This window comes from Montipora foliosa, chromosome 5, assembly GCF_036669935.1.
Source record: "Montipora foliosa isolate CH-2021 chromosome 5, ASM3666993v2, whole genome shotgun sequence".
Lineage (NCBI taxonomy): Eukaryota > Metazoa > Cnidaria > Anthozoa > Scleractinia > Acroporidae > Montipora > Montipora foliosa.
This window is the reverse complement of record NC_090873.1, coordinates 38,864,715-38,887,214: the sequence shown is the minus strand read 5'-3', so window position 1 is coordinate 38,887,214 and position 22,500 is coordinate 38,864,715. Positions and strand designations below refer to the sequence as shown.

The 22,500-nt window shown below is 36.6% G+C and overlaps 2 protein-coding genes across 2 annotated transcripts in view; one reads left to right on the top strand and one right to left on the bottom strand.

The window, feature by feature from the left end:
* LOC138004092 (uncharacterized) overlaps nt 1–22,500 on the top strand; it is an 888,878-nt gene that overhangs the window by 527,379 nt on the left and 338,999 nt on the right. The window lies entirely within an intron of this gene.
* The window catches only part of LOC138004509 (uncharacterized), a 64,243-nt gene that overhangs the window by 30,210 nt on the left and 11,533 nt on the right, over nt 1–22,500 (bottom strand). Inside the window, exons 6-9 of the mRNA XM_068851042.1 lie at nt 16,815–16,911; nt 13,188–13,406; nt 11,235–11,611; nt 10,564–10,731 (exon numbers count right to left, since the gene is read on the bottom strand). Coding sequence (XP_068707143.1) covers nt 10,564–10,731; nt 11,235–11,611; nt 13,188–13,406; nt 16,815–16,911 — 861 coding nt within the window. The remainder of the gene's footprint in view (nt 1–10,563; nt 10,732–11,234; nt 11,612–13,187; nt 13,407–16,814; nt 16,912–22,500) is intronic.

Genomic DNA, 22,500 nt, shown 5'->3' with positions numbered 1-22,500 from the left:
CTCAATGTTTTTGTGCCCGAATTTAGTCCCATTATCTGTCGGAAGGCAAAGAGAGAGCTCATGGTTTGTATTAGGAGACGCTCTCCCTCCTTGGATTCTCTAGTTTATCACACGGGTATCATAAAATTACTGAATGTTGATTAACTGAGATGGAGAGCATTTTTCTTTTTTTTTTTTTTTCTTTTTTGTAGTTTTTGTTAATCACGAGCTAGGGCACCTTTGTAATCAAGAGGGCATGATTACTTGATCCTGATTGGTTAACAGTTGCTCAGCCAGAGAAAGCGTACTCATTGGTTAACAGTTGCTCAGTCCAGAGCAAGCTAGGTTACAAGAGAATATTTATCTACATATAAAATGCGTTTAATAGTTATTTCTCTTGACAGCAACGATTTATGGAGTTGGCCCTTAACCGAATGAAAGCGTGTTTGCTGAAATTTTAAGACTAAAGTGTTCATTTGTTGCGGAATTGAACTGGCCTCCCTCAGTAAGTTTGCAAGTTTATGCGTTAAACATGTAATCGCAATGTTCCAATCGGGCGATTTTGTGAAAACTATAAAAATACGCGTGAAATTAATTTTTAATTAACCTCGAGCCCATGCGATTACACATACACAAATTAACGGGCAGTCTTTGCAAAATGTGTCTTTAGCCAAGATCATAGTCATTGATATAAGGTCGGAACGACCTAAAATGAAATGATTATGTGGAAATCCTAACTTGAAAGCTTTCCTAAGGCGTGCTGCCGTTGGCCGTAAAGGATTGTTAGCCTGCCCTAAAGCGTGAAGCCATTGGCTTCGAAATACTGTTAGGTTTTTATTGCTTTTGCATTAGCTTTCTCTGTGCCTGAATATACATGTCAAGCCTTTCATTACAGCTTTACCTATAGCTGGGATTTATCTGAAGAAATACAAGGCATTCACATGCAAATGTGTCATACGCATAACTTTCCCACAGCAAGACCTACACCGATGCCACTGTCGGAGCTGATCTTTTCCTGTGCTCTAAACATTTTGATGACATTGTTGATGACAGCAACCATAGGATAGTACGCTTAATGCCACTCAAAGCCGGCCGTTAGTCAAATAAGACACTTTTTTGGAATATACATCATCATCATCATCATCATCATCATCATCACGATCATCATTTTATTTCAATGTTTGAATTTAACAGATCGAAGAAATACACAACCCGCATATAGCAAAGCTAATCGAGGCGGGCTGTGTACATGTAACTTACAATCAAATTTAGCAAAATAGATTAATAGTAAATCAGGTAAAGTAATACATTGTAAATAAATAAAATAAAATAAAATAATAGGAATACACACGCATTCACAGATAGCTAGAACTTAGATAAAGCAAGAACCTATAAGAGGACATGAAACAAAAGGAAGTAGTATTGATAACTAGTGTCTGATTAATTATAACTTGTAATTTTTAAGATTAATGTTGAGACATCAACATAATCATCTTCATCACCAAGATACACAACTAAAAATTGTTGAATTTTGTTTTTGAAAGGTGTTTTTTATTAAGGCGCAGTTCAAACGTTGCATTTCACATCTGCCGAAGATAACTCCTATTTTGATCGACTAAAATAATTAAATATGCCATTTGATTCAAATTTAATGATGTCAAAGTTAATTTATCACACAAGCCAAAACAATCACGGATTTAATCAGACAAGAGATGAATGAAAGCCGAAGTAATGTAACGAACGGAATACAAAGATGAATGCAATGTAGAAAATAAGACATACGAGACTGCTAATATAATTCAGTTTCACGACCAGGAGTGGATTTTGTCCCATTTGTGTTAATCACTGGACGAAAAAATGGATTTCGTAGGATTATTAAAGTACAGCAAAAGTGTAGAAAATACCACATTTGCACAAATTTGCTCAAATTTGCTGAAGAGCAAAGATTGATATTGCACTAGATTTGCCACCCATAGCAACGGTGGTAAATGCCATATTTGTTTAAGATTTGCTCCTGTGTGCAAAGGTAACGTGTGCGTGCAAATTTGGGGGTTATTTACATACTGATCATGTGGATGGAAATGTGTTTCTTTGAACTGTCTTTACACATGACGCAGATTAGCGCACAAATTTGCTGTTTCGCACAGCTTTTGCTCCTGTTGTAAAAACGTGTAAACTCATTATTTTGAGGAAGTTAAAGCAGGGTTGGAAACGTGAGCGAAATGTTAAAGTTGAACAGTGTTTGCTTCTGGTAGTAAAGGTGATCAAAATCTTATTTTATTGATCATGTTTGCACATATTGGAAACTGCAGGCAAATGTGAGCAAACCCTTAGTATTAAACACGTTTGCTCACGCCGCAAATGTTGTCAAAACACTTATTTTGAACAATTGTTCTTGGGTGGCAAATTTGATCAAACTTTAAGTCTTGAACAAGTTTGCTTGGGGGCAGCAAATTTGATCGAACTCTTACTATGCAGCATGTTTGCTCAGGTAGTAAATATAAACACGGTTCAAGTTTTAAGCGAGTTTGCTTGAACAGCAAAATGTGTAAAACTTCTACTATTTACCGGGTTTGCTTAGGTATAGCAAAAAAATCAAAGTCAAACTTTTGAACAAGTTCACTTGAGGCGGCAAAATGTGATAAAACTCTTAATATTGAGGAAGTTTGCCCCATTAGCAAATGATTTTACAATGAAAGTCCAAGTTTTAAACAAGACTGCCACTTAAACACATCAAAGAGAACCAGTGACATTCCATTTTATATGTTCAAATGATTTTTAATTCATTCTATAAAGTAAATTTAGCGTGAACATAATTATCTACTAAAAACTGGGGGTAAAACAATAACAAATTACAAATTGTATATACAAAATTATACTATATATACATCAATCAGATCTTTTAATAGCCTATAAGAGAAATATTCATTCTCTAAAATATTTTGAATAGGCTTTTTCAGAGTTGCCTCAAACCTGTTTCAAAAAGAAGCCTTTTAGGTTTGTGGAACTCAGAAATGGCCTATTTAACCCCTTCACTCTTTGACCAATTTAATTAATTATGACAAGATAATTTTTTCACTCAAACTGTTAAATTTGAGGATGAAATCCTGTAACGTTACAATTCAAATGCAACCCTTTTTGGCAGACCTCTTGCTTAGTATTATTTCTTGGGACTTTACATAAAGAAATTTTAATTCTGGGGAGTTCCTCCCCTATTAGAAGTGAAAGGGCTAATTCTTTAACAGCATTTTAACAACAACTAATTTAGATAGCTAGTAAAGTGGCATTAAAGGAAAAAACATATATGTATATTAATGTTAGAAAAAGGTGAAATTACACTAATGAAAATCATGGAAATTTTCAGCATCCAAGTCAGAAATAAGCAGATTTAAACAAGGCAGCTCAAGAAATCACCACTCAAAAGTATTCCAAATTGCAATGATATACTTGTCATTGCACAGTAGTTGCTCATGGTATAAGTGATACCTTTGGTTTTATACTGTACCTACAATCATGGACAGAAGTTGTTGAGATGCATGAAAATTACCAACCTTTTTCTTTGGTGTAAATTCTGCTCTCTCCCCTCGTGAAAGGTAGCCTCTCCTTTCCCCTTTTTCAACGTTGGAAACAACTAAACATCCACGAAGCATTTTGCAACATTGTTTGGGGGAGAAGGGGTGACTACAGATGAAAAAGATGTTTTCATTTGAATACAAAATTCTACTGTTTGTTAGAAAGCGTTAGTTTTCCTAAATTGTCTCAACACTTCTGTCCATGATTGTAGTATTCATACATTTCAATCAACCTAAAAATATACTGCTGCCTCTCATTCCTCCCCGTCTCTGAGGCCATTTTCTGCATGGTTAGACCTACTTTACAAGTTACATCGAACTGTATGAGGTGTGCTACCCGCCAGGTCACATGGCAAATACTACAAATTAGTATACTACAACAAATTAACTCCATGGTTAGACCTACTTTACAAGTTACATCAAACTGTAGGAGGTGTGCCACCCGCCAGTTCAGATGGAAAATACTACAAATTAGTATACTATAACAAGTGAACTGCATGGTTAAAGCGACTTTACAATTTACATCGAATTGTATGGGGTGTGCCACCCGCCAGTTCAGTTGGAAAATACTACAAATTATTATCCTATGACAAATTAACTCCATGGTTAGATGTACTTTATAAGTTACATTGAACTGTATGAGGTGTGCCACCCACCCGTTGAGATGGAAAATACTACAAATTAGTATACTATAATAACAAATTAACTGCATGGTTAGACCTACAAAAGTTACATCGAACTGTTTGAGGTGTGCCACCCGCCAGTTCAGATGGAAAATACTACAAATTAGTATGCTATGACAAAATAACTGCATGGTTAGACCTACTTTACAAGTTACATCAAACTGTATGAGGTTTGCCACCCGCCAGTTCAGATGATAGTACTTATATTACATTGATCTTTTAATCATTGCTGTCATGTGCAGATATGTCTCTTGGAAAGATATCACTTATACTTATGTTACTGCTTATGCTTGATGTGTTTACGATTGAAAGATGACTGACAATTTTCTCAGACTTAAAGGATAGTGAAACCTCTCTTGATTTTACAATGTAGTCAAAAAGTATTGAGAAACTGCTCTTGTGTTAACAGAGGAAGTCACTGATTGTCGCACTGAAGATCTCTTGCTTGCGTTTAACCTGTTGAATGTGAAGGCATTCAACTCTGCTATAATTACCTGACGTCTGAAACAACACTTGAAACAGTTAATGTCATAAGATTAATTTCATACGGTGACTATCCAGAATGACAATGAAACCTCTACCCTCCCAAGTATTGACATAAAGACATTAATTTACAATTGCATCACAATTCACAATCGGAGGACTGTCTGCTTCTTGCATCTCAAGAAATTCCTTCCAATTAAATTTCAATGCACAAATTCCTTCAGCACTGCATTTTGTGGTTGAGGTACATGTAAGCGCTAAAAAATATTCACACCCAGTCAATCAATCAATCAATCAATGCCTAGCTACATGTACATTTCAATGAATTATGTAACACACCACTTTGCCATTCATAAGCAATCCTCTGGTGTAAATGAAACTGAGTAATGAAGCTAAAGCAATTGCAAACTTACTGGAAGCCTGTGACAGCCTTCCACAAGTGTCCACCTTAGACAAGTGTCCAAATTGATCATTTTGTGCATGTGATAAAATCAATAATAATTATTGATTTTTAATTTTTCATGATTTTTTAATGGAATTAGTGTTTGAGGGCTACAACTCAAAACAAGTTTGGTATTTCACCTATAAATTGCTCTTTTTTTTCTTGGGTTCCTGGCCATAAAGTACTAAAAGCATGATATTGTGAGTTTTACCATATCCAATTTAAACAGTGGAGGAATCATGCAGAAAACTGCCCCTTAAAACAAAAGTTTTGAGAAATAAAAATTCCCCAGGATGTCCTTTTTATATTGTTACTGTATGAACTAGACGGAGAACTGTGATGCATACTTTGTCTAGTTCAAACAATAAAAAAAGGACATCCTGGGGAATCTTTATTCCTCAAAACTTTTGTTTTAAATTTTAGAGAGCCAGTTCTACAGTACATTTACATGTATGATAGCTTTATAATCTTTCATGAGAAATTCTAGTAATGCAATGCTTTTGAGTAGTCTACATGTACCATGGAATACAACAAAAGACAATTGGATTTTTTTTGTAAAGGCTTGCATACGCCTGTACATGTACATGCAAACAAAATACTAGTGACAAATAACATGAGACAAAGCTTTGCAAGGCTGCTGGCTAGCGGTCGCCTGAGGTGCCTTATTTGCAAGCGCAGGCGACCAAATTTCTGAATAAGTAGCTTGAACGGGTGCTTATTTGATTCATCACCACTTTCTTGTAAATATGATCCCGGCTGGAATTAATTAATTCTGGGCTCTTGAAAAAATGACTTGGGTTACTAACTTTTAATGTTGGAAGCTTTGTATACCATGTCATAGGAAAAAGTTACATAATTATATCCTTGCAAAAGCAATGTGGTGTGCAGTAGCAAGGTTTGGTGGAATACAGCTACATGTACAGTTATTATTTCACAGTCTTCCCTGTATTCTGATTGGCTACAATTATATTTTATGGCTTGGTATAAAAGGCTTCAGGTACTAAACATGTTACATTGTTTGGACATGAGACACCAGTGAAGGTAGACCATGTCACATGAAAATACATGTACAAGTGACAAGTAACAAGTGAGAAAGCTTTGTATACCATGTCATATGAAATAGTTACATACAGTATATCCTTGCACAAGCAATGTGGTGTGCAGTGGCAAGGTTTGGTGAATAGCTTGGTATAAAAAGGCTTCAGATACTAAACATGTGACATTGTTTGGACATGAGACACCAGTGAAGGTATACCATGTCATAGAAAATTTGGTATTCCACCAAACCTTGCCACTGCACACCACATTGCTTGTGCAAGGATTTATGTAACTATTTCCTATGACATGGTGATGAGGGAGTAACCATGGAATACCCGGCCACTATTGTGTTCTACTAGCAGTGTTGTTTGAAGAACGAGGCGTATAAAAATACATGTACTGTAAGTGGCAAATAAGGGGACGGATATAATGGGCTGTGACAGGAAAGCTGAGATATCATTCCCCTTTCCTTATTATTGGTATTGTTTTAAGTGGCCTTAATAACATTACGTGAAAATACTAAGGGAGTACATGTGTAGGTCTGCAAAAGTAAAGACTGTCCTTGCAGGGGTAGGGATGGATAATGCAAGGCTCAATGAATCAGCAATCAAACGTGTTATGAAAAAGCAAGGCTATTCTATACAAAATTTAAGGCATTGACTTTCAGTTGTATCAGTAAGGTGACCTACCGAAAACTCCTTCGGCAATCTTTTGCTTAAATCTAAATGTTCCGCCACCCTTTGTATTTGTTCCAAACGTCCGTTGAACTCCGTTTCCTTTTGGAAGGAGGCCTCTATTTTTACCACGAATTCTTTATCGATTAATGCTGCTGGCGTTGGCCGAATCTCTTTCTCGAACACCGTCTCTGACCTCCCTGATCACAATCCAGTAAGCTTAAGCATACGTATATGAGTCTAGATTAAACGGTTCCATGTCAAGCAGCGAGCGAAGTCTACTCTCGCTAGGTTTCTCTGGTGGTATTGGAATTAGTAGGAATCGTGGACTTGAAATAGGCATAGAACATTCCAAAGAAGTGACCATTCAACGTTCATGAGACTAGCGTGTATCTTTGTGGCGAACTACTGTAAAAATACTACAGCTGGTTCTCGACGTTATGGTGTGAATGGTCGTTGCCCTTTCTTTCGGATTTCGTCGATTTCGATTTCGTACTGCCATTTCACCCACATAAATGTCAAGGAATCGCCGTAAACCTTAGTCGTCCAACAACGGAAAGAAAGAGGAAAGAACACGTCGCTCGCGCGGATAACCGATTCCATTGTCACAAAACCTCGTTTCCAGGGTCTTCTTTTGGTCGCCCAAGCATTTTAGTTACCATTGCTTGATTTTTGTTGTAGGACGTTGCCGCTGATGAGAATCAACAGCTTCCGAATAACAGTGCACTTTTCGTTTAACAATATAACGGTTATGTAAAAATTGAAAGTTTACCACAGCAGCAAAAAGGGGAACAAATATCATATGCACACTGCCTATGACAAGAAAACGAAGGTGATGTAAATCACCATTATTTGTTCCCAGGCAAATATGAATATTTATAGGCAAGAAATTTGCAAATTTACAAGGAAGTCATATTCAAGCAATTCATTCCTTGTTACTCCCATTGCAAAAGAGAGTAAATTAAATGCAAATGTACGTATTTGGATCCTTTGAAAATCAGTTCAAACAATACCGCAAATTATTGGTTTTTCGACATGTTTGCTTGCATTTGCGGTTGTGGTCCAACTGCTATCTTTACGGAGAAGCAAATTTGAGCATATCTGTGGAAACTATAAAGATCTGCATCCTACGCAAACGCCAAGCAAATTTGCGGTTACATTTCCTTAACATTTGCACACAAATTCCTATAAAACAAATATCCAAGTTTTATTAATTAAACTCTGCTTTATAATAGAATTTGACTATGATGCTTTGTAAATTGCTAGTTTTTGCTTTTTGCTTGCAGTTTTGGCCCAATGAAAAAAAGGACTTTGAAATGCCTTTTTAAAACGTTCACGACTTTCCCTCGCGACTGGACGGTTCGTGTTTCAAAAATGTTGATTCAGTGTCAATGAGAACTGCTAGAGATACGTTATCATAATTATGCATTTTATTCGGCACATGAGAAATGCGACGTTTGAAACTACTGTCGAACTTCCTTCGAATATTCGACTCGCTCAGTCGAAGAGCCGCAGAAGTCGAATTTAATTCAACTCTGTCGAATTTAATGATTCAAACGTCGCAGTTCACATGCAGATAATTCTCGAGTTGTATTCGGCACATGTGAGATGCGACGTTTGAACCGGGCCTAAGTTTGCGCAAGCCAGGCCTCGGGCCATCCCTTATAATTAGCTTAGCTCCGAAAATGGAAAGCGAACTAAGTCGAATACCCAGTCTTGATTCATTAACATATAAGTTACCATCATCAGAAAATTTAATGTTAAATGAATGAAAGTCTGATGAACACGTAAAAAGATCGCAGATTTTCTGAGGCGCAGAATTGGTAGATATGTCGTGCATAAGAGAACATACTGTTTCAAAATAAAACATATTTTGAGGGATAAAACATTACCGCAGACAAACAGGGGAATAGCATGAGATCTATTACCAGCAAAGAACATTAGACGAGGAGCTCGTTTTTGTAAGATAAAGATCTTCCTCGAATAAACCTCTGTTTAGCCCCAGGCAGCAATTCCATAGTAAGTATATGGTAAAATCAGAGAACTGTAAATTTAGATTAAAGTCTTTAAAGGGACGGAGTGCCTTAAGTAATCGTGCAATAATTCCAACAACTCTGCAAATTTTAAAGGCAATATAATCGATATGATATTTCCAGGTTAAGTTTTCATCGATTAGCACTCTCAGGAACTTTACATAATCTTTGCATTCAAGAGAAGTATCACTATTTGAGGAATTATTATATATCGTCATATTAATTTGATAGTTAAGCTTCTCTTGTGATGGTCTAAAAATGACAAAATTTGATTTTTTAGCATTTATGGTCAGCTTATTTGCATTTAACCAGTCACAGACTTTCTGCAATTTGATGTTGATTACACTTTCTAGTGAGTTCAAATCCTTGTCAGCGCTTACAGCAGGTTTGTATCATCAGAAAATAAATAGAAAGAAAGCTGCTCAGAAGAATTATAAATATCTTTAATATAAATCAAGAAAAGTAAAGGGCCTAGAACCGAGCGTTGTGGTACCCCGTTAGCATATTTCTTTTAGATGAAATTTGATTATCAATTTGAGTAGTTTGAACACGGCCATTTAGGTAGGATGAAAACAAATCAATTACCAGGCCCCTTGTACCGTAATGAGATGGCTTACTCAGGAGTATTGAATGATCCACAGGATCAAAAGCCCTTTTAAAGTCAAGGAAAATACCACAAGTGAATAATTTGTTGCCCATATTTGTTGGAATCGAATTAACAATATACACAACTGCATGCTGAGTTGACATATTCTCGGGCACCCAACGATTAATTTCCGTAAATATCTGTTCAGAAGGAAGGTTGGCTAGAACTTTCGGATATTCGAAATCAGATTTTCGAGACATACTAAGAGCTTTGGACATGTTTCTAAACACATTTCCTCGATATTTCGGAAAAGTAGTGAAGGGCCTGAAGAGTGCGTAGACATTTCGAAACCACATTGAAGAACGCTACACATTTACTGATCTGAGTAAGAGTTTACCGTGATATTGGGATGGCACAAAAATGGAGGATTTATAGCTTCTATCACTTTCACCAAAGTTTGTTTGAGAATCATCTATCAAAGCAAACGTCCCGTAAATTTTCGGGGCAAAAAGGACGACTATGTGATGTAAAGTTCTTCATCAGATCTGTCATGACTGATAGAACTTTCGGACGAGAGAAAAGTGCCATCTAGAAATTTCTGCAGACCTGAAGTTCCCTGCTACCAGAGGTCTATTTTCTTTGGCGTTTGCTGCGCTGACGAGTATGGGAAAAGAGATCTCTGCCATGGGTAGAGATTCACTGAGTTGAGTATGAGAGGCCGTTACTTAGCGACCGAATCCTTACGTGTTACTTCATGGTGTGCGGGCTCACTTAACAACAGAGTGATTACTGTAAAGGAATGCGTGGAACACAGTGGGCTCACGTCACAGTCAGGAAACATGTCATTGCGCATGCGGTTCAAAAGGCTGTGGACGGCTGTTAAATCGGAGTGAGTTTCGAACCATGGCTGAGGAGTTGTCAGCCCAGCGAACGCAAAAAGAAAAGAGATTTATGCTAGCAGGAAACCCTAGAACATCCGGCCATATATAGAATCTCACCAATTTAAAATAACAACATTTTTTTTTACCCGGAAGAGCTTGTCGCCAAAATACAAATTAATATGCATTGCTCACCACAGAAATGTCATCATGAACTCCTGCAAAGTTTTGAAGTTCTCGGATACAAATCTTAAAAGAACGTGCAGATACGTCTTCCAACCAGACACTGGCTGCATCATGCTTCAGGCTTGATCTATAGTGCTCGGCCGTTACGAAGACAGTTGGTTGTGAAGAGAATTTCCCCTAATAATTTCAAAATTAAAGGAAACATCTAAACCCGACTTGTATGCTTATTAGACAACACTGTTGGCGAGAAACATTGTTGAAACAACCTTGCTATTAATAGTCCATTTTACAGTTGTGTGCTTAGTTACCTGGCCTGTAAAAGAAAGTGAGGCTGGAGTTGACCTTCTTTTAATAGAAAGTTTACTGCCTTTCTTATGTAACCTCTCACTAATTAGTATGACAACAACATCAATAACATAACAAAAGAAGGGAGGTCTGTATCATAACAAGGTCAACACCAGCCGCACTTTCATTTAAGGGCCAGGTAACTAAGCACACAACTGTGAAGAGTTCTATTGGTTGAGGAAGGTGTTTTGCTCAATACTACATTTCCAAAGGGCCCAGGTCACAACGTTTACGGATGAGCGTAAAATGAAAGATGATCAGTTAATCATTAGAGCGCGCCCCTTCCACAGATACAATAAATGCGCGGATGGAAGACATCAAAATGGTTTACTTACGTTTGGCAAGGTGACAGTCTGACAACTAGTTCCAGTCCACCAACGAGAGAACTTTTTCTCTCCCGCAATTCCTCCGGGAGGAGCTCCCTGATAAGCGACCCAATCCACCGTAGCAAAGCTATTTGATGGGTAGTCATTTCTTCCTGCTCTGGTCACACATGCAGTGAATTGAGTACTGTTCACACTTTCAACCCAAGGAGTGGTGGCTTCATGGACATAGGCTGGGTCAGAGTAGTTCACATGATTCACAATAAGCTGTATGAAGATTTTTTGGTGAGGGTAAAATATGAATGGTTCAAATTGAATGGTTTCACACTGATCTTCTGCCCAGGAAGGGAGATTTTTTAACTGATGTCTACCTTTCTGCAAAGGAAAACCTATAAAATAGAAAAAATAATAATAATGAAAAGAGTAAGTTGTTTAGTAACTAAGTCTCTTTCACAACTGAGTATAGATGAGTATAACTTCTTCTTTTGATGATGTTTGCATACCAGCTGCATCATATTGTCAGACTTCTGCTCAAGGTGCACTTGAAGGCCAATCGTTGTTGTCATATATTCTAATTCCAGTTGTTGTAGACCCCTCCCCCTCTTCCCGGCGTGGTACGTATAGCCTCTCTACGCCTGCTCTATGCTTGTTAGTGCCTGCGATGTATTGTAAACGGCTTTCTAGTTGTGGCACAGCAAGGGTGTTAATTAATGACCCTGATCCTCTTTTTTAATAATAATAATAATAATAATAATAATAATAATAATAATAATAATAATAATAATAATTTATTTATTTACTTATAACGCGCAAGTATCAATTTACATTTTCACCTGCGCGGAACTAAATCCATTAAAAACCTAATTACAATTTTATAATATAACTAGTAACTAATGATAACTAATAACTAATTACTCATGACAATTAAAATTATATGAATAGCATAAAAAATAAAAAACTGGCCATAATATCTAAAGAAGAATTGTATACGTCGTGTAAGCAATTAAAATATTTAAGGAAATGCTTCTCTAAAAAGATACGTCTTGAGTGCTTTCTTAAAAGATGGTAAAAATAATGAACTTCTAATATTAAATGGTAGGTTATTCCATAGTTTTGGAGCGGCGACTTGAAATGCGCGGTCTCCAAGAGTAGTATATGTTTTCAATTTTTCTATTTCTAATAGTAAATTGTCACTATTTGACCTAAGGTTGTATTTTCCAGGCTTCTTAAATTTAATTAACTCTTTGATATAATTAGGGGCATGCCCATGAACAGCCTTATACGTAATTAAAAGAATCTTAAATAATATGCGTTCACGAATAGGCAGCCAATGAAGTTTAAACAGTAAAGGTGTTATGTGACAATATTTACCGGCATTATATACAAGCCTAGCTGCGGCATTCTGTACTCTTTGAATTTTTTGGATTTGATAATCAGGTAAACCTAGATATAGACTATTGCAGTAGTCAATTCTACTGTAAATTAATGTATGGATAAGAACTTCCACCGATTCTTGTGATAAATATTTTCGTATTCTACGAAGATTATACAAATGATAAAATGCAATACTACAAGTCTTATTGATATGTGTGTTCATTATCATCATCATCACCGTTTTCATCATCATTATCAAGTAGTAGTAGTAGTAGTAGTAGTAGTAGTAGTAGTAGTAGTAGTAGTAGTAGTAGTAGTAGTAGTAGTAGTAGTAGTAGTAGTAGTAGTAGTAGTGGTGGTGGTGCTGGTACTAGTAGCAGTAGTAGTATCCATGATGACTCAAGGGTTCTCGAGAAAAAGACCGAGTGCTCCTTACATGAATGGAACCTTTAAGTTCTCCAAGACTTTATTCTTGAACTATATGCTCATCTTAAGCTTTTTGAAAGGAATTTATTTGCGAGATATATGATTTACAGTCGTCCTTGCACGTTACCTAGTTCCAGCTCATAAACCCTGAAGACGCATATGTACCTGCACAACTTCCAGGGTGATAGTGGGTGTAGTTGCCCTGCGTCTCGCAAACCTCTTTCTGCAGCAAGCACAAGTTTCTGAATGTACGACCATTAGAAGCACACATCTCTTCTTGATAAGACGGACAGCTGCTTTCACAGAAGCAATCGCACCGTTGGGAAGATAACGCCACTGGTTTGCTGTGATACTTGCAGCTTGCATTGTTGCAAGGATCATAATCTTAAAAACAAAAACAAGAACAAAGAAAATTAACAAATCCTCCTACAGTCACGTAAAACAACGCTATCATATCTAAATGTGTGTAATTAACCCAACACGGCTGAAACTGGGACCAGCGTGTCGATAATCTTCTTAGTAAGGCAGGAAGTTCGCATGCACATATCGAGAGTGTGCAAGAAGAGGGGGTAAAAGTTTAGATTACCTACATTATCTCTTTGGTCCTCTGTTTTCACTTAAGGCATTTTAGTCAATGGCGTTGCTACAACATGTAGTTATGATAAGTACGTCTCTTAAGGTGGTGAAACCAGTTGCACACCTTTTAGAATATAAAAATATCTGCGGTACGCAGTTTAGCAGATATTTGTTTTCTGCACGTTTCGTTAAGTGCAGTGGTTCTTCCTTCGGGTCGAACGCTAAGAACGACAACTTCACTTATAACTAAAAATGACCACGCAAGAAGTTGTGAAGGAAGCTGTGAAAGCGATGTCTTCTGTCCTGGAAGACAAATTCAATGCTTTTAGTCGCCAGTTTACAGAGCAAAATACATCCGCAATCAGCGCGCATGGCAGTTAGGAAGGCGAAGCGAGAAGCATTTACATGCAAGAAGAAAGGGAATCAGCAGCAGTACGATCACTGTCAGCAAGTTGTGGAGAAGTTTGATGAATCACTGGATCACTTTAGAGCAGGATCCACAGGAAAGGTGAAGCGATCGCTGAAAGAGGGAGCAGAGCTCGTCGAGAAGCGCATCAAAGTTATAAAATTGGCCGACAAATGCGACTATGGCTGGGCTACCGTTAGTGAATATCTAAGCGACGAGCTTGCCTCGGACTCGGACGACGAGAAAAGGATGTATCGAGCTGAAAAGAGGGCCGAGAGAAAGGTTAAAGAAAAACAAAGCCAAAAGAGAGCAAAGCCACACTTTTCTTTTCTCAATCGCGGCTTATCGTCCCCACAAATCGGTGGGCGTGAACCAGGCGAGAAGACACCAATGGCAAAGAATCGTTTGGGACCTTGTTTCAAGGTAAGTATTACATTTGTCCTTCTTTTACCGTTATTTAGTTAGGGCATTAATTTTGTGCTTTTTCGGACCCCCCTTTTTCTAGGACGTTCTTTGTGACTTTCGCATGGTATGTTGTCGTTTACAGACCCATAACCAATAACTCAAGATCTGGTCAATAATTCTGTAGACAAGGGCAGAATATAAAAATATCTGCGGTACGCAGTTTAGTAGATATTTAAAAATTTGGTTTTATCAATGGAGTTGATAATGTAAATTGGCTACCGTACAGAGATTCTGTTTTAGAGATTCTGTTTTAGAGATTCTGTTTTAGAATCTCTGTAAGGTGGCCAATTTACATTATTAACTCCGTTGATAAAACCAAATTTTTGTATACTACTTCCCAACCGACGAAGCACCACAGTTTCTTTAGAAAGTACCCCTTCATTCCTTAGCAGATATTTGTTTTCTGCACGTTTTGTTAAGAATCTGTTTCTGCATTCCAGCACAATTCATTTAACAAATTTTAAATTAGCTTTTAACACTTTTAACATTCTAAATTAGCTTTTAACACTCGTGGTGTTCCTATCTTTATTATTTTATATTTTGTATTTAGAATGTTCTTTTGGTGTCCACAATTAGCTTATATTTACCAAAATACTCTGACACTTAAATAAAGTTAATTCATTCATCATTAATTCATGTCCCCTATGAATTGATAGTATTCGTATTTGCGTACAAGCTATTTGATGTAAATAGGGTGTTCATTGTAGTGGTTCTTTCTTCGGGTCGAACGCTAAGAACGACAACTTCACTTATAACTAAAAATGACCACGCAAGAAGTGTTCATCTTTTAGTTTCTGCTACTTATATCCTTTTTTGTCATTTATAGTTTAAAAGTGTTTAATTTACACCAGCTAATAGTCAGTGATAATAGGCCTATACCCCTTCTTTACCGATAGGTTTATTTTACGATACCAAGGGCTGCAATGTAGAATGGCAATATCTTGACGGCTTCTTATTGATTTCGCTTTTAGTGTGGAGAATATGGCCACCTCAGCGTAACCTGCATGTCTGGGGATAGCGCCCAGTCGTGAAAGAGGTTGTGCCCCTATGGCATGTTCGCGCGCTTTGTTGTTAATATTATTTATGCAAAAGCCATTTAGGCTATGTAAGCCATTTAGGAGATGTTAATAACTTGGTTCCCGCTTTCGCGTCTCTCTCGCAAATTACGCTCGTGTGTCCATAATTTTAGCGAACTTTCGTCTCTTTATGTGTGTTCTTTGTAATAGCTCTCGCAATTGAGGGCGGTGTGGATCCATTTACTTACACGAGGTGTATTCTTGTTTCAGTGTTTTACAGATATATTCAGTAAAGGGATCTGGTCCGACGCCAGGAAATTGGAGAATCCTGAAATGGTTGTTCTAGTCAAAGAGCTAAAAAGTCTTCAGAAGACCTCAAAGGCGTTGAAAAAAGCGCCCACGAAAGGAATCTCTACTACTACTACTACTATTCGTGAAGAGTTCAAGACCCATGCATCGCCGTTTGCCGTTAACATTCAACTGTTAAGCATGCACAGCCTGAAATCTGGTGCAGCATCAAACTCGGGCTGCCGTTCATTAGACTCTGACCTGATTGACAAGCACCCCGGTTGGCGCTGCTCGTCTTCCAAAAGGCGCTACATCAAATAATTATTCAAAAGATGATCTTCTCAAAGTGTCCAAATCGTTGAACTTATAAGGAGCATTATGAACAGTCCTGTCAGGGGACGAGGAGTAGTCTCGGCTTGACCCAGATTTCCTACATTTCCTCTACGAGGTTATATAGTTAGGTTTTTTTTTCTGGCCTCCCTGGCTCTTCTTGATAATTGGAAATTCTATCATTTTTGCTCAGTATAAAGTATTTATTTGTAAGCAATAAACATGGTATGTTGTCGTTTACCGAACCATAACCAATAACTCAAGATCTTGTCTTGCCATTTTATTCCTCTTGGTTATGGGTACAATAATTCTGTAGATAAGGGCAGAAATATCAGATAGGAATCTATGAAATGCCTATGGTAGCGCTAACCTTGTAAGACCAGGTCGTACAGGAGCAGAGGTCATTCATATTATACCCTCACATAATAGAACATAACATTTCAAATGTTTCTTTAAGAATAGATGTCTTTCTAACTATGTTTAGTATCTAATTTCATTATTTCATTGACGTTCCCAGTTTAGTTCAGTTCTATCGTTACCTGGAACGTTTGTTTTTGGAGTCAATAGAGAGATCATTTTAACTATAAATTCATCTGAGACAAAGAGGACCTCGAGTTGAGTCTTTGCGGTAATTCTGTATCAAAGTACTAGTGTCCTCCTTTAAGAAGCCGCAAAGAAAACACTTCGAAACGTTACAGTTGCACTATTTACCTCCAGTAACCACATAATGAACTTCCAAATTGTCTCTCTGGTCATCAATCCCAGCATAGTCTTTGATGCACACACGAAAATGAGTGCGGTTAATCTCCTGCATAATAACGTTTGAAGCAAAGTGACTTAATGCAGCAAACCAAAATCTTACAAAGGCTTCTGGTGTATTGATCCTCAAAAACCAAAAATTAAAATTAATTAATGTTTAAAGTAAAGTAAATTGCTTAATTATGTCAAGATCTGGGTTTTTATGATAGAAAATGATCTTACTTCCACCCAGGAGATAAAAGAACCCTTTACAGCTCAGAGTGGATTGGAGTTGTTTTTGATGCCCTTGACTGTTAAAAAAAAAACGTTGTATCTGATCTGGTTTTTAAAAAATGGTTTTAGATAGATAAAAATAATATATTGCCAAAAGGTCTGGATAGTAGCAGGCATATCGATATTTTTAGAAACAACACAACAGTTTTTACATGTTTCGACAGAAACTTCTGTCATCTTCAGTTTAAATTACAAAGTACAGAGTTGAATATATAGTGTGAACCAAAATGCTACTGATTAACTATAAAAACAAAAGGAAACATGACAATGTAACAAAAATTACAAAGAAAGTTTTAAATTAAAGGCCCTAGCAAACGGCTTCAACATTTGCTTCAACATCCATTCGATTTTCTTGAACGCTGTTGAAAGGTTGTTGAATGATGTTGAACGGTGGGATGGGCATGCAAACAGTTTCGACAGAGCTGCAAAACGACTGCGCATGTGCAAGATGTCATGACAACAAGAGCAAACTTCGGCTCCAACGTGATGATGTGAGGTTCTGCTGTCGTTTTCTTTTCCTTTGGCACCAAACCGCGAATGTTTCCTTCTTCTGCTTTCGCAAATTATAATTTGATACCTGCAAGTTTTATATCGAAGTTTTTCCGCGAAGATGTATCGAGGAATAAGTTAAAACTTGTGTGTATCCTGCTTGATCGGAGCAAAAATATTGACTCAAAGCGTTCTTCCCGAATCAAAGATCTGTCACGAAAGGTATTGTTTTGCGGTCTATTTTGCATCGTTTAATGTGCTGTCTCTTTCCAAGAAGCTTCGTGTATCCTGGTTCAGTTATGTTTTAGACTGTGGCCCTTTTTGCAGAAAGTCTTGAATAATGATATCGTCTATTAAAAGTTCAGCTAGAGAAAAAGAAGATAATTTATTGGTCTTTAATCTTAATTTTTATCCTTCATTAACTTGACATGCAGTTAAGATGAACAAAGTAGAATATTGCAGACTTTTCCTTAGCAGTACCAGTCGACTAATATGAAGCTATTGTGTCTTCTTGCAGTATTTTTTAATAAAATTCTAATTACATGTATGTACTCTGGAGCGGCTACACTATTGCTACATGTAGATATACCTCAACTGCTTTTGCAATTTGTTCATAAAGATAGCTTTGGTGCCCCAAGGCTACATGTGTAGGGCATATTTGTATTTAAGCACAGTTCTAGGACTTTTTGAAAATCCAATAACTGGTACTGCTGCCAGACCAGTAAGTGAAAGACCAATTAAATGTGCATTAAGTCCACTTTGTTTTTGGAGAAGTGAAGTCCTCTGTGACCTACATGTAACATGAAAAGTAATATGTTGTAAGTCTCTTAGGCTTAAGTGGTGGTTACTGATTGATTTTAAAAAAATATTGCTTATAATTTTAAAAACCCCAATCATTAGCAAGGTACGTGTGTTTATGTTTGTTCCAAGACTTTGAAATGTAGTTACTGTGCATATTTTACCTGAAGTACGAAATTACCTGTATATGCAATGGAGCGACGCTTCTTTTTTTTTTGCAGCCCTTGCCTTTCCTTGCTCTGAGCACTCTTCCTGTTGGTAATTAGGCTCATTATCCGTTGCTCACTAGAGTTCTGGTATCCTCCCCAAGAAGAGACTTTGAGATTAATTGATTGATTGATTGATTGATTGCGGGAGTGAGCGCTGACTCAATTCCCGAAACAGCAGGTGGTAATTGAGCCTAGTTGGTAATTGAATTCAGCAGTTGTGTGAACAGTGTTGGTGCATGTGTATTTGCAAATTGTTCCACTTCATCTGCCCCATAGATTGGTTCCCCACCACTGTTGTAGTGTTGATAGAGACTAGCTGGAAGCGGCCAACAAGATCTTCAAATGATGATGAAAAAAGGATGACTTAAATATTTGGGATTACGAGGTCTAATCTTGTTACCTTAGGTTTTAATGGGTGCAGAACCAGTCACATGTAAGTCGACACTCAACTTGATCTTCGATATTTGCGAGAATAGTGAATCTCCGTCGACAAAAAAAAGACCCTTTCTCAGGCCAGTAAAACGGACGAATGTTTGACTGCATAGTGCGTTTCTATGCCAGCGAGATTCTCTTTTAAGCCAACAGTGCTACGAGGGAAATTTCTTTAAAAATTTCAAGGCCAACGCGAATCTCGGTTGCTGAGACAGTGTTCGAGTGGAAATTCGCTTGTAGAGCTTACCAGCTAATGGATTACCATCTTGATTTCAATTCATGCGTTTATCTTTTAAAAAGTGGAACAAAAAAGATACCACTAAATTTCCAAATGGTTTCTCTTCCAACTAAATAGTTACACGATGTTTCCGCGAGGGCCCGCATCTAACAGAAAATGTTAAGATTTTCGCTTTTTTTTTTTTCAAAATTAAGTTGTTAAAATTGCCATTCAAGTGGTCCATAGAGGAAAATTTATTAAGACCGAGGGGAAAATTTAGAAATGTATTTCAGTCGTTCAAAAATAAATTTTAAAGTGAATTTAGCAGTAATAATAACCATGTCATAGATTAGGTTAACTCTGAATACCCAAAACAACAACATTCTAAGCTGAGAATTTGATTCAAAAATCCATCTTACTAGCAGGGAAAATTTTACTGTAACAAAATATTACTACTGCTAATAATATGCTTTCACCACATTGACAACAAAAATACTTAATCAGGAATTTATTTTATCTTCTAGCAATAAAAGAGCAGGAGGATATAAAATTAGGTATCTTCAAAGTTTAGAAAACTTGTTAAAGGTGATTCAGTGTCACCCTCCAAAACTTTTCACAAATTTCATGCTGGCCTACTAAGTACTTCCAGTACAACAAATTATTTAACTTCTCTTTGCGGACTCAGCAACACAGCTGCTTCAATAATTTTAATCCCCTTGCATTAGATTTAACTTTTAAAAAAAACATAACTTCATATTTCTGTAATAATCGTTCAAAGACTGAGCAAAAGCATACAAAGCTACATTTGAAATGGGCATGCTAATCCCATGTTGCAGTTTTCTGGATAAGACTTCACAGAAATAACTCCTGTTACCTTCCCATATGTAAAGAGGTCCCATGATTTATGAGTCAATTAGTCAATGAGTCAATGAGTCATGAGTCAATGAGACTCACAGTCAATATAGCAATAATTTATTGATCAAGCCTAAGCCCTCATTTCAGTGATTAGGCCTAAGCACTCTCTGAAATTTTAGCTTTCATGTTATGGGCTAGGGTAACTGCACTAACTCATTGACTCATAAATACTTAAGACTCATATGTAAAAAATATTTCAACATTAGATGCAATGAATTTTTAGCAATTGCTGTAAATAATAGTAATCATTCCTACCATTTCAAAGGATGAATAAACTAAAGTTGAATGCAGTAAGTGTATTAAGAAGAAGTGGTCCAATTTATTTAAGCTATAATCAATTTGTTCTTGCTTTAGTCCCTGGATAGTGTTAAACAATGGTGGTGAAGTGAACAAACTCCCCCAAGGGGAATTCCCTTATGAAAATGACAGGGGTTCTTGTTGTTCCTTTTTGGAGAAAAATTTGTGGATTTGTACTGCTTATGATACTGAGACCAAACAGCTGGAAGAGTTTAAGGCTATCAATCTGAAAAATGAATGGAACTGCAGAACAATTTGGTAAGCGAGCAAATAGCTTTTACTCATGAATTATAAAATGCCAGTCATTTGTCAATTTAGAACTGGTTCCTCTAAGGAGTGAGATTTCTTTAGCCTACATCCACAAAACAAGATTCTGTTGCCTTTAAGGATTGTTTTTAAAAAAAGAAGACCCCCTCCTGAGCAAACTGTATCCTCATGTTTGGATTCTCATTGATTTAATGACTTTACTGATATGATGCAAATTTGTTCTACAATTATACTCAAATACCATAAAAGTATTTTTAAGCTAACTTTTTTGCAACGTTTACTCCTTGAGCCACTAGCTTCAACTTTGATACTTTGTTCCAAAGGCCAAAGCAGTTGTATAGCAATGGTGGAGGTGATGATTAATCACTTTGTTTTGTTTCAAATGAAGAAAAAGAAAGTCAAAGTAATGATCATACTTTAGTTAACCCTTTCATCCCTAAAACCGGCCATACTTAGTATTTTACTCTGTCTATAAAGCCAGAGTATTTTGCTTTGTCTAACACCAGACGATTTTACTCGTCAATGGGGAACCCCATGAAGTCAACAGTCTTACAGTACTTCTCAACATAAAAAAATGAATTCTGTGGACTTAAACATTCCCAAATAAAAATACCATATATTCCAGATATGGTTACATAAACTCTTCAAGATTTACCTGCTTCAGGAACTTAAAATGAATGAATATTTTGAGTATTTTTCCTGAACTCCTGCAAACTATGTACACTTTTTAATCGTTTGCCCTTTAAAAGTAACATTCAGAAATAATGCATTACCTACAAGACAAGAACAATATCCTTTTTTCAAACACAATCAATATTGAAGCAATAATATACATACTTGTGGGGTCATGTGCTAACTATAATAAAGATACACTACAGGAAATAAAAGCTTAAAACTAACTATGTGACAAACATAGGACATCTACATAAATAAATAAAAATAAAAATAAATCAATTGCTATCGAAAGATCATATTGCAAATACACCAAAAGGTAATGGTTGATTGACAAGTTCCTTGTGCAAAATGGTAGAGCATGTTTGAAGTCCAGCAGGAAGGTGAGAAGTTATGATAAAAACTTTAACCATATTTTTTACCAAAATTATTTTACTGCCATCAAACCCAATGAGACCTTATGCATGGGACACTGTTTCTAACTGCAGCTCCAAATCACACAATATATTAATTAATAAATTTTGCCATCTAAGAAAAGAACAAACATGTGGGGTGTAACCGAAAAAAGTCCAAGGCAATAAAGCTTCCTTTCAGCCTTTTCAGGAACAACTATCCACTGTCAACCATACTTGACTCAAAACAGAATTTCCTTGATCCAACAACCCATGACAGTCCCCTAAAACCAAAATTACATCATTAATGCTTCCAGAAAACAATAGTCTAAAAGAAAAAAGATTTGAAAAATAATAACAAACCTAAATCTATAGATATCTATATACATCTGTACCTACACCTATGTTCTCCCAAACATTATTTTAACAAACATGGATTTTGATTTTGATTTTAAACTCAAATTAATTGCAAATCCATAATTTGGTAACTACCGGTACTTAAACGCAAGGATCGTTGAGTTGTGACTGCTAAAAAGTATAATAACTTAGACATTCACCAGAAAAGGTAATATAATGACCTTAAAAGCAGCTATTTAAAATATTTGATACTAGGGTTACGTTCCCAATGACAAAATCACATTCAAAATCAAATTCACATCTGATCGAATCATTGATCA